Raw genomic sequence first — 12097 nt, 5'->3', positions numbered from 1 at the left:
TGGGGAGGTGGGGGTGGGGGGGGTTGGGAATCCGCTTCTTTACTCCCCTTTTCTCACCTCAAAAAAAGAATGAGGAAAAAGGTTAGCAGAGTGGCATGTTTACAGGTAGAAGTGTTGGACAAAACCTCAAAGTGGGCATGAGGCTGGACTTCGGGTAAGAAAATCACTGGGAGACGGGGAGGAGTCTCTTGGCAGGTTTGGGATTGTGTGTCTCCTTAGGCATCTCCTGACCTCCATGAGGTGGACACAGGGGACATTCAGCAATTACTTGCTAACACACTGTCTCCTTCTACCACAGTGCCCAGCGCCTCAAGTTCCGGCTGAACCTGTATGAGCTGAAGGAAGGCCGGCAGATCAAACCTTACACCCTCATGAGCATGGTAGCCAACCTTTTGTACGAGAAACGGTGAGTAGAAGGGTAGCCTGGGACTTGGGGAACAAACCTAGGAAGGAAATTCCCCTGGCTGACTCATGTCTTATTTGTAGGACAGTATCCTTATTTTGGGGGGTATGTTTTCTCTGGGCCTAACAATCAAATAAGAAAGAAAAAGGGCTACTTCAGAAGAAGGCAGGGAAAGCAAATAACCTTGATCCCAGGCAACAAAATTAATGCTACCAAAGTGTGCCCAGGAGTCTCCCAGCCAGGAGCCACCCTTACCCCAGAGTTCATTCTGTTGTGATCATTAGATTCTCTGGAATACATGGAATCTAGGAATTGCGTATGTTAATTTTTGACATTTGGTAACTTTATGGTGAGACAAGAAGGGGCCCCTAATTGTAGAATTCAGTCCAGAAGTTGTGATGAAATTGAAGGGAGAGCCTGTAGATACTTTCCCCATCCATCTCTGGGCAAAACTGGGTGGTAAGAAGACGAGTTGAGCTCTTTTTTTCTTTCTTTATTTTTTTTAAACTTTTTATTTTGAAATAATTTTTGACTTTATAGAAAAGTTACAAAAGTACTCTTTAGCTTTAAAACTAAAATTTTGCCATTTCCATATGTGGAGCAATATTGTTGCCTTTTTACTATTGAAAAATAAGAGTTATTGTTTTTTGGTTGATGTTAATATTCTTAGCTATGAATTGTCTGACATATGTAATAACCATGTTTCTAAAAATCCCAAATTGAGAAAGGCTTAACAAAAGATTTTGAAAAACTATTTTATGGGGGTAGGCAGGGAGAGGTGTTTCTTTTGTTTTGTTTTATAAATTTAATTGAGGTGTAATTGATTTATAATATTGTATTAGTTTCAGATATGGGGGGAAATCTTACAGAGTTGTACAGATTACCTCACACTTAGGTTCCATATATTTAATGGTTCATGTTTACTCGTAATAAAAATACGAGACATTGAGGCTGACCTGGAAAATTCTAGATTCTTAGCTACTGTAACCAGGCTTTCTGTACAAGTCCAACTGAAGTCATTGATTTTTCAGCAGGATAGGCAAATGCAATGATTTGCAAAATTGAGCCATGTACAGACCCTTTTTAAAGTAAAAAACTTCTTATGGATCCCAGAGAATCCATTCAGGCACCTCTGTGAAACACTGCCAATAAAAAGTAAACACTAACCTTCAGGTGGTACCTTGGCATCAACATGACTGGAAGTATAAACACAGGCCCTGAGTTGTGTTGTTGTATTTAGTTTTAAGGTTGTTACCCAGATAATTCAGGACATTCTTATTTAACTTTATTTTCAGTTTATTGAGAGGAAAATACAAAATTAATTTCTTAGAGAAATTTGATATCTCGGGATCTGTTTGAGAAATACCAGATCAAAGTGCACTACTTCCACCTCTTCCTCTACCTAACAATTATTATTTTTTATTTAGAATTATTATTTTTTACAAAGTTGTACCTTAAGATCATGCCCATGGGTATTACTGAGAACTGATATAAGACATGAATAATGTCTGTTTACTTACTGTTTCTGTTGAGGATACTGGCCATTACTTTTTGAGTATTTCCTATATAAAGATCCCTATGATGACCCAGGACCCTATGACATCCCTGTTCAGCCTAAAGAAGTTGGAGCAGTCATCACCCCTTTCCCCGGTGACCTGAGTCCCCATGGCCTGAGATGGGGCTAGATAGTCACTCAGTCACAAGCAGGGTGTTAAGGGGCCAAAGATTTGACCCATAAATAAAAAGAGTGGGGATTGTGGAGCCCTATACCAAGGTCACAGATGTGGGGCCCTGTACCAGGGTCACCTCTGGAACTGACTAAGCCCCATAACAGCTGTTGCCTTGAGACCCCCTGACCTAAACCAGCCAACTCCCTGACTCCCTATTAGGTAAAATACCCACACTATAGCACCCTAACCAATCACCTAATGCCACCCTTCCGGCAGGAAGTTTCTTTGTCTTTGAGACTATAAAAATTGGCTACTAGCCCACAAAAGGGGTCAGCTCTCCCTTGAGCTGGTCCGATGTTCTAACAATGTCTCCTGCCTAATCAACTGTATTTTCCTCTCAAAATAATAAATGAAGATCTCTTAAGATAGATTCTTCTCAGATCTCAAGGTCTAGAGCAAGTTTCTGATGAGCTGTTATTTCCTGATGGCAGACAATGACAATAATCCACCTCACTGAGTATTTTTTTTGCTTTGCCTGCTGGGAGACTCAGAACAAAACTTTGTGTTTAGTTTGAGTGTCTTGCATTCTGTTTGGAGGGGTTTTTTGTTGGTGGTGGTGCATAGGAAGACCTTTTTTTAATGAACTGATTTACACTGTTTTGTTAGTTTCTAGTAGCACAAAGTGATTTAGTTTTATGTATATATGCATATTCTTTTCCATGATGGTTTTTTTAACAAGGGCCTCCCTGATAGCTCAGTTGGTAAAGAATCCATCTGCAATGCAGGAGACCCCATTTTGATTCCTGGGTTGGAAAGATCCTCTGGAGGAGGGATAGGCTACCCTCTCCAGTATTCTTGGGCTTCCTTTGTGGCTCTGCTGGTAAAGAATCTGCCTGCAATGCAGGAGACCTGGGTTCGATCCCTGGGCTGGGAAAATCCCCTGGAGAAGGGAAAGGCTACCCACTTCAGTATTCTGGCCTGGAGAATTCCATGGACTATGCAGTCCATGGAGTTGCAAAGAGTCAGACATGACTGAGCAACTTTCACTTCACGTGGTTTTTTTTTTTTTACAGGATATTAAATGACCATTATATTTACAAGATATTGAACATAATGCTGTAGAGCAGGACCGTGTTTAACTATTTCATATATAGTATCTGCTAACCCCAAACTCGTAATTTATCCCTCCCCACTCCCTTTCCCCTGTGGTAACTGTAAGTTTGTTTTCTGTGTCTATGAGTCTGTTTCTGTTTCACAAAGAAGTTTGTGTCATATTTTAGGTTCCACGTAAGTGATACCATATAGTATTTCTTACTTCACTTAGTATGATAATCTCTAGGTCCATCCATATTATTGCAAACGGCTTATGTTTTTGTGGCTCAGTTTTATTTTCAGTGTTTTTCTACAAACTGCTTGAAATCTTTTTTTGAAAGGAGTAAAGGTATAGGTGTATCAATAGAAGACTGAATGGTGATAGGACCTGGATGAGGATAGGGAAGAACAGGTTAAAAAAAAAAGAAAATTCCCGAAGAAAGAAAGAGGAAGAGAGGGTCAGTGGTGAGGGAATATGAAGGTAAGAGTCAGAGAAAAGAAGAAAAAGTCTTAGAGCATTTATAGATGGCAAGAGAGGAGGGGAAGGGGGATTTGGATCTGGGCCAGGGCCTTGTCTGGATAGACTAAACAGGAAAGGAAATGCTCTTGAGTGCCATTTTCTCTCTCTGCTCCTGGTCCCACAGGTTTGGGCCCTACTACACGGAGCCGGTCATTGCCGGATTGGACCCGAAGACCTTTAAGCCTTTCATTTGCTCTCTAGACCTTATTGGCTGCCCCATGGTGACCGATGACTTTGTAGTCAGTGGTACCTGCACTGAACAAATGTACGGGATGTGCGAGTCCCTCTGGGAGCCCAACATGGTGAGTTGTTGGCGTGGAGTGGGGCTGAGTTCTGAGGTGCCCACTCCTTGACCATCAGGCGAAAATGTGTTTACCTGACTGGTAATGAGGAGAATCCCTGAAGGAAATGGTAACCCACCCCAGTATTCTTGCCTTTGAAATCCCGTGGACAGATCAGCCTGACGGGCTACAGTCCATGGGGTCGCAAAATAACAACAACAATGGGGAGAATGGTGCGGGCAGGAGAGAAAGTCACAGCTGTTGAGCCTTGGAAGGGTGTCTAGAAACTTCATCTGCCAGAGCCTTGGCTCCCAGAGAGAGCGCCTTCTGTGAGGAGACCTCAGTCAGATATTTGCTACAGCGACAAATAATTCCTCATTGGAGTTTATGGGGTTCTCACATCCATTCATTGAATAAACATTTAACAGGGTGTAGGATTATTTAGAGGCAGCTCAGCAGAACGGGCTGTGGAGCCAGGTTGTCTAGGTTGGGAACCCAGATCTACCTACCATCTAAATTGGTTATGTTCTTGGGTAAGTCACTTTACTTCTCTATGCCTCCACTTCCTCAGCTGTTAAGCAGGGATAATAGTAGAACCTGTCTTACGAGGGTGGTGTGAGGAAATGGCCTGGAAAGATGGGAGCAGTGCCTGACAGGGAGGGTTAACTGGTGTGCCAGTTCTGCCAGGCTCCAGGGAAACCAGGAAGTCCATCCTCAAGGGCCCATTGCAGCCAGTGAAGCCAGACAGACACCCAGTTATCTGATAAAATGAAGTTGACGGGGAAGAGGAGGAAATAAAGGACCTGGTTGGCAGAAGGAACAGCCTGTGCAAAGGTTAGAGGTTCAGGAGGGGCCTGGGGAGTGGAGTGACTGGAGAGAGCTTGCTGTGGTTGCTGGAGTGTGGGCAGAATGTGGAGGAAGGCGGAGCCTGAGGTCAGAATGAGCCTTGCAAATGCTTTGGATGGCATGCCAAGGAATTGGCACTTTTTTCTTTTGACATGGTGTCTAAGGTAGTAAGAGACCCTAGGAGCCAGAGGCCTGCAGGTTGGTGCGGTGGGCTGTTGGCACCTGCAGGAGGTGCTGAGGTCCTGAGCAAAGAAAGTGGCATTGGGGGAGCAGGGCAGCCAGAGTCTAGAGGATTTAGTCCCTTAAAACAGAAGTGAGAATGGTGGAGATACTGAGGATACTTGAGTTTTCTAGCTAAGCAAACCAAGATAGAGGATGTAGAGGACGGAAGAGGTTTGGCAGGAAATGGTTCCATGGTTGGACAGGCTAGGTTCTGCGGCACTTTGGAGCCATGTGGGAGGAGAGATGATCAGACAGCTGGTGAGGCACAGAGGAGCAGTGGGGACTGTTCTATTTTACAGAAGAGGGATTGAGGTTTTGTGGAGGGACACTGACTTGCTCAAGGTCACACTGCTGGTTAACGGAGGAGGTTCAGGGCCTCAACTTTATCTTAGTAACCCTGCTTCCTTCTGAGAAGGGGCTGAGGGGGTTTCTCGCACCCAGGGTACTATCCCTCCAGACACAGGAGGTGCCTGGGCTGGGCACCTTGAGCCTAGAGAAAAGAGAATTAAGGAGCCAGACCAAGTGAAGGTCTGAGGTTCTGGGGATTGAAAGGCTGCTACTCTGTTGGCAGGATCCAGAACACCTGTTTGAAACCATCTCACAAGCCATGCTGAATGCTGTGGACAGGGATGCGGTGTCAGGCATGGGAGTCATTGTCCACATCATGTGAGTATGCGTCAGAAGTCTGGGAGCTTTGCAGACACGTGCCTCTCCCCTCCTGCACAAATAGCCCATCTTCCCAGCCCCCGAGTCAGGTGTGAAATAAGAAAGGTTCTTGCAGCAGGCACCAGATAGCAGATATCCGTGCTTCCTAAGGGTGGCAGCTGGGAGCCTACCTGGATTCCGTTCCCCCAACCTCTGTCCAGTGAGGCTCCCTGGCCCCGAGTCACCTCCTCTTGCTCACAGTAGACATTTCTTGCCTTCCTGAACAATGTTCCCAAAATCTCAGGGACCTGTGCAGAGCTCCTGCAGATTGATCAGAATACATCCTGGGTCCCTCCTCTCCTCTCCCCCAGCATGGAAGCCACACCTGTATGGTGTACCGAGCTCAGTGACCACCTTCCAACCCCCTAGCCAGAGTCCTGCCACCCTTTCCCTCTTGTTTGGGGCTGTCACCAGGAATCTGACTGGCTAAAGTCAAAGGTACCCTCCCGACAGCTTTCCTTGGAAAGTGTCCCAGAATAAGGGTCCCATTTGGACCCTTTTGTTACGGGATGACCTGCTTAATTCCTGTGAAAAACAGATTAGGGCTGATATTGAGAATTTATAGTCACTGAAGTGAAACCCTCATACCCGCTTCCTCAGTTCCTTGTTCTCCAGGCTGGGGGAGCCCTCGCCCTGCTCTGGAGTGCTTCACACTCCAGCCTTGAGTCATCCCAGCTCTTGATGGCTTCACCTGCAGAAATTTCTCCATTTCCCCCTTCCTCACCACAGGCCAGGGGAACAAGCTGATGTTAGTGTAGCATGGGCAAAACAGCTAACCCGAGTTAGGACAGCTCTTGCTGTAGTTTGTTCTGTAGTCTCGTGGATTTAGATGTTCTGTGACTTTCTCCCCCTGCAGTGAGAAGGACAAAATCACCACGAGGACACTGAAGGCCCGCATGGACTAACTGTTTTCAGAGCCTTTTTTTTTTTTTTTTAATAAAAGATTTTCTTTCACTCCTGCTTCTTTGAGCGTTTACCACAGATCTCTGTCCCCAGCTGGGCAGTTACAAATAGTACTTGGGGTACAGCTTAGCCCTCAGGTTTTCTTGACTTGCAGCGTGCTCTGCTGGCCCACCAGTGGGGGTGGCATCTGCAGATCACTTGCGGGTACGTGCTGTGCTGGAACCGCACAAGGTGCTTGATGTTCTAGAATTCAATCACCATATCGATTCAAGGCAATATACGTTTTTTCCTTGTTTAATGACCATTAAGTAACTTGTCCAAGGCCACTTTGTGGCAGAGCAAAGGTGTAAGCCCATGTTCCATTTGACTCCAAAGCCTAGAAACCTTTATACTCAACTCTTGGAAAACCCTTCAATAGTCTTTGTTTCAGGTAGAAATTTGGCCACATATCCATAAGTAATATCCTTACACAGTAGAGTTTCTTAATCTTGGCTACATGTTAGTCACCTAGGGTGCTTCCAAAACACAGGTATTTTGATCCCTGATTTATTTGGCCTTTTAAAGGGGCCTGGACACCTGTTTTTCCCAAAAGTTCCCCAAATGATTCCAGCTTGCAACCTGTTGCAGATCCCCTAATAAGCAAGTAGTTCCTAAACTCTAGCCTCCATTATAATCATCAGGAGGGCTTGATAAAGCAGTTTCTCGTCCCAAGCTGCAGAGGACCCTGAGGATTGATAAGTTCCTAGGTGTGGTCCTGGACCACACTCTTGAGAACCACTAGATTTTAAGCTAAAAGTCTAGGTGGAGAACTGGAGGCATGTAGAAGTGACTTGTTAAAAGTCAACATAGCTAGTCAAGGGAGAGCTGGGACAGATGTGTGGCTTCCACCAAGTGCTGGCTGTATGTACTGGGGAAGTGTGGGCAGTTTCTCCATTCCTCTGAGAGGGCAAGGGTGAGGGTAAATGTGGTTGACAGGTGGACCCTCCAGGGGCACAGGCCCTGCAGATGTACATACTAAGTCGCTTCAGTCATGTCTGACTCTTTGTGACCCTAAGGACTGTAGCCCGCCTGGAAGCTCTGTCCATGGGATTCTCCAGGCAAGGATACTGAAGTGGTTGCCATTGCCACCTCAGGGGATCTTCCAAACCCACCTACTGAATCCATGTCTCTTGAGCACCACCTTAGTCACTGCTTATTAACAGCATCTGAAAATGAGTGACCAAAGGTCCTGACTCTTACTCAAACTCAAGCCCAGATTTAGCCCAAGCAGTCCCTGAAACTGAGACCAAAACCTTCTAATTAGGAAAAAGATAAAAGGATTATTTCCAAAGGACTCACATATAACAGGTGTGTACACAAAGCTTTTTTGAGTTTTATTTTTTTCCCCGGGTTGGAGATTCATCTTCTAACATGCATGCATCTTTAAACAGTAACAGGGTCTCGAATTGTTCCGAGCAGACATTAGACAAGCACAGGGGGTTGAAAATTCCTATTTAAAAAAATGGAAATTGCAGTGGGAAATTGAGAAGTCACACACGTGGTAGGGTGGTAGTTTATCCTGCTCCCCCAAAAGCTGAATCTAAACTTCACATTTTTTTACTACAAGGACCTGACCTGATGCTTGGGTGTGCTGAGTGGCACCAGGCCTTACCCCCAAAGGCTGTTGGTTCCCACTTCCTCCCAAAATGGCTCTGAGCAAGGAGAAGGGACTCCTCTGGAAGTTTCCTCCCCCAGCCTCCAAAGGATCGCCAGGGACAGCCAGGTCTCCTCTTCCCTTTGGAGACACTTTTTGTAAGTGTCACATTTCAGAAGGCCAGGGCTGCGTCACAGAGCCCCTGGAGATGGCTGGTAGATTTGGGGGCAGTTTGAATGTTTTCCCTTTGATTCCTGTGCTCAGGTTGGAGCCCCCTCCCCACATTTCTGCCAGAAAGATGTGGGGTCCCTGGAACTGGGGGAGCCACAGGTCTAAGGCCAGAGCCTTTTAAGGGTGGTTTTAAACACACCGTCCCTTCTGGCCCCTAACATTTGAGTAGCTCAAATGCTGGGGATTGCTGAAATTTTCTCTTCAACTTGATAAAAAGACAATTAGAGGAGGGTGGGATTGGCTACTGAGAAAAGTCCTGGGTCTTTGGTCCACCTCTCGGGGCAGACCCTGGCAGACTGTGAAGAGGGGAAAGTAGGGCAGGAGCATGTAGTCCCAAGCCCTGAGCACTACCAGGGAACCTGTGTGAGGCCTAAACAGGCAAGAGGAACGCAAGGAGGAAGAGGGAGCAGGGAGGATAAGCTGCCTGTAGTGGGGACCTACGGAGTGCCACTCAGCCACAGGGGTGACTTGTAGCACATGCCACAGACCAGTAACCCCTGAGCTAAATAAGGAGACATGGAGCACTGCCTCGGGCTGTGCCCCTGGAACTGCTGGCTTCCTAGCCTGCCCCGTAGCCCCCACACTGGAAGGCACAGGGAAGGAGCTCGTACTGGGGGATGAAGACTCAGTGGTTCATTAACAGGAACCAGGGCCAGAGGCCGCCTTCTAGTGGTTGAGGTGGAGTTTTCAGGGGAACTCTCGCTTTGGTGCGGAGACCTGGGAGATGAGAGTTTTCTCAGCACAGACTTTCAGAAGAAGAGGGGCAGGATGGGAGGAGCTGTGACTGGTTAAGTGGTAGAGGGAAAGAATGGAGAAGAATCCTCCCTTATCCCCAACCAGGCCCCATCCAGGCAGCTGTGTCCTGTTCTTACGCCTTTGTTCTTACAAGACCCCAAATTATTCTGGGATGCCATAAAACCATTCAGCTTTTCTTCTTGGCTCCAGAGTGATGGTGAGGGTAGTCACTTGCCCCTGGACGCCTTCTACTGCCCAGACAAGGCATGGTAGGACTGGGAAAAAAGCAGGGACAGACAAAAATTTGGGGATCACTTCACTTTCTCTACATTCAAACTGCAAACCAAATTTAACATCTTCATCCTTAACAAAAAGAAGAGGAAAACCTTGTATAAACCAAGATAAATAGCTTTCAGATATTTGAATGCCAAAGGAATTAAAGGACCAAACCCAAGGTTTTGAAGATAGCAGAGAATGACCTTTAAAAAAAATTTAAAATCCACCAAACCACAGCTTAAATGTTTTGACCCAGTCAACAATACTGTCAGAAAAACAAAAAGAGCATTTAAAACAGAATGCTACCTCTCAAAATGTAAACAATATACAAAAAAAACACAAAAAACAAAAACCACACACCCCACAAAAACTCAATGTTAAAGAAGTTAGGTATCTGGTAGCTCACCTTTAACTGGGAACAATTGGTTACACTTTTCATACACATTATGAGGGACATGATCAGCAGACCAAATGGCAGGAAGCTGGAGAGAGCCCAGGGCTGTGGAGGCCCCAAGAGGACAGCCTGCCAAGCTCGGGAGTTGCTGGGCCCGACCAGGAGCAGATTCAAATTTTCATTCTTGATTAGAAGATGGGGAAATCAAGTCCAGACATTATTCCTACTAACCCCTCCCTAAGTGAAATCTGTTTCTCCATGAGCCACTTGGTACAAGTTTCCCAAGTCACTTCGCAATCTTGCTGCTGACGTCCAGAGATACCTACAGCCCCTTTCGGGGGTCAGGGCAGTTGTCTGGCCCATTTGCCTCTCCAGAAGGGTTCCGACAGCCCAGTAGAATCCAAAAACATGGTTTCCATTCCTCCCTGACCTAAATGCTGTGCATCGGGCACAGAGATGTTGCTGGTTCCTGCTTCAGAAGCTGAGCTTGGCCAGGTTGAAGAAAGCCTAAGAAGCCAATCCATTCATTCAAAATGGTTCCACAAACTTCCTTTCCATTTGCAGTTATCTACAAGTTTCACCACATCTCATCCCAAGTCCCCAGTTCCTGGTGAGGAGGTGAGGAGACGCAGGAATGTACCTCCCCCAGCACAGAGTTGTTTTGTCTCCTGACCAAGCCAGACTGCTCTGATGGCCTCACAAAAGGACGCAGTTCTGAGGCCTCAGTAGCAGGTTCAGAAGGTGGTAGAGATCCTGAAGGAAGCAGCCAGATGCCACTCCTGAGGAGGCCTGTGGTGGCAGGTATACAAAAAGTCTATGCATCAAGGAAACACAGCTCCAAGGCTGGGCCAGGCTGAACTGCACATCAGGCCTCCAAATTGTATTTCCCAGGTCAGATCCTCAAGTGACTCAGAAGCAACCTCAGGCTTGGGTGGCACACTCCAAAGGGGAGGGCGGGGTACACCATTCCTGCTGGCCACAACCATCCAGGCGACACATTACTGCATGGAAGCCTTGGGGCTTGAAGAGGTATCTCTGTAAGGAGTGCCCCAGGCCCCGGCTAAAAGCTCACCTACAAATGAGAATGCCTGGGAGAAGATCTGAAGGAAGCAAATGGATGGAGGGCACAAGACCTCATTTGATACTCATCAGCTTTTCTGGAGTTTTCTCAAGGGGAAATAACCATGTAAGCATGAGGGTCCTGTTATATCCAGAGGTGCTTTCTAGTTCCTCTTGACTCAGTGGGAGACAGGCTTCATTCACAGAGATGATGTCTGCACTCCAGGGGCTGCAAAGAGCCTGGGGCTTGGGTGATGATCATGGGGTTCTCTGAGAACCAGCGGTCCCCCAACCCCTGACCATCCCGTGAGGATGAACTCATTCCCCTCTGAGCTCTTTGATTCTGCTCCAAGATGCCTGATGCTGACCTGGAGCACGCCTTTGGGAGGGACAGCGTTTAGATGGAGGAATTATGTAACATTTCACTTGGAGCCGAGGCCAGAAAGGTAGAGGAAGCTGTGCACAATACTCCATGAAACTAAGTCAACCAGACAAGATCAAACGCAGCAGGGCCGAGGTGTCTAACCTCTTCTCCGGCACCAGAGCATTTTGCTCTGAGAGGACCCTTCGCTGGGTCTGTGGGTGCTTCTTTAATTGAGGGAACGGAGAGCAGGGCAGGGACAGGGATGGTGGATAGGGTGATGACATAAATCACTATAAATAGCAAATCTGGAGCAATGAGATTTCAGAAACAAACCCCAAATAAACCCAGAAAATCATCTCTAGCCCCAAGGTATCTTACAACGTTACAAGGCAACAAAAAGGAAACACCTTTTTAACCTAGGTCAAAGGCGGGGAAATCAAGGGTAAGCAGATGAGGCTACATCCTGTGAGCACACGCACGCATGGCACATCCCCTCCCCTCCTGCTGGAGTCTCTCTCAATGTCACAGGCTGCAGTCACCTTGCTAAAGCCCTCCCCGACCCCCATTCTGCTCCCCGCCCTCCCATCTAGCCCAGATAACACCTTCTCTCTCTTCCAATCCCCGACCCCACATCCAGCACGCTGGCTCTGGCTGAAGGTAGACGATAACTACGTCAGGATGTTGGACATGAACTCGTTGAAGCGCTTGGAGTACTGCTCAGGGTTCACAGTCGAGATCTCGGCCCCCGCCTGTAATACATAGA

At 46.8% G+C, this 12097-nt stretch overlaps 2 protein-coding genes across 2 annotated transcripts in view; one reads left to right on the top strand and one right to left on the bottom strand.

Annotated features, from left to right (window-relative positions):
* Positions 1–6693, top strand: part of PSMB3 (proteasome (prosome, macropain) subunit, beta type, 3) — a 9480-nt gene extending 2787 nt beyond the window's left edge. Inside the window, exons 3-6 of the mRNA XM_010842692.1 lie at positions 299–406; positions 3810–3987; positions 5606–5700; positions 6596–6693. Coding sequence (XP_010840994.1) covers positions 299–406; positions 3810–3987; positions 5606–5700; positions 6596–6644 — 430 coding nt within the window. The 3' untranslated portion in view covers positions 6645–6693. The remainder of the gene's footprint in view (positions 1–298; positions 407–3809; positions 3988–5605; positions 5701–6595) is intronic.
* Positions 6694–7993: 1300 nt separating this feature from the next.
* The window catches only part of PIP4K2B (phosphatidylinositol-5-phosphate 4-kinase, type II, beta), a gene marked incomplete at its 5' end in the record, with an annotated part of 26240 nt that continues 22136 nt past the window's right edge, over positions 7994–12097 (bottom strand). Inside the window, one exon of the mRNA XM_010843133.1 lies at positions 7994–12083. Coding sequence (XP_010841435.1) covers positions 12003–12083 — 81 coding nt within the window. The remainder of the gene's footprint in view (positions 12084–12097) is intronic.

The sequence above is a fragment of the Bison bison genome, unplaced genomic scaffold (genome assembly GCF_000754665.1).
Source record: "Bison bison bison isolate TAMUID 2011002044 unplaced genomic scaffold, Bison_UMD1.0 scf7180017864180, whole genome shotgun sequence".
NCBI lineage: Eukaryota > Metazoa > Chordata > Mammalia > Artiodactyla > Bovidae > Bison > Bison bison.
Note: the sequence above shows the minus strand (reverse complement) of the source record. Positions and strands in the feature narration are given on the sequence as shown.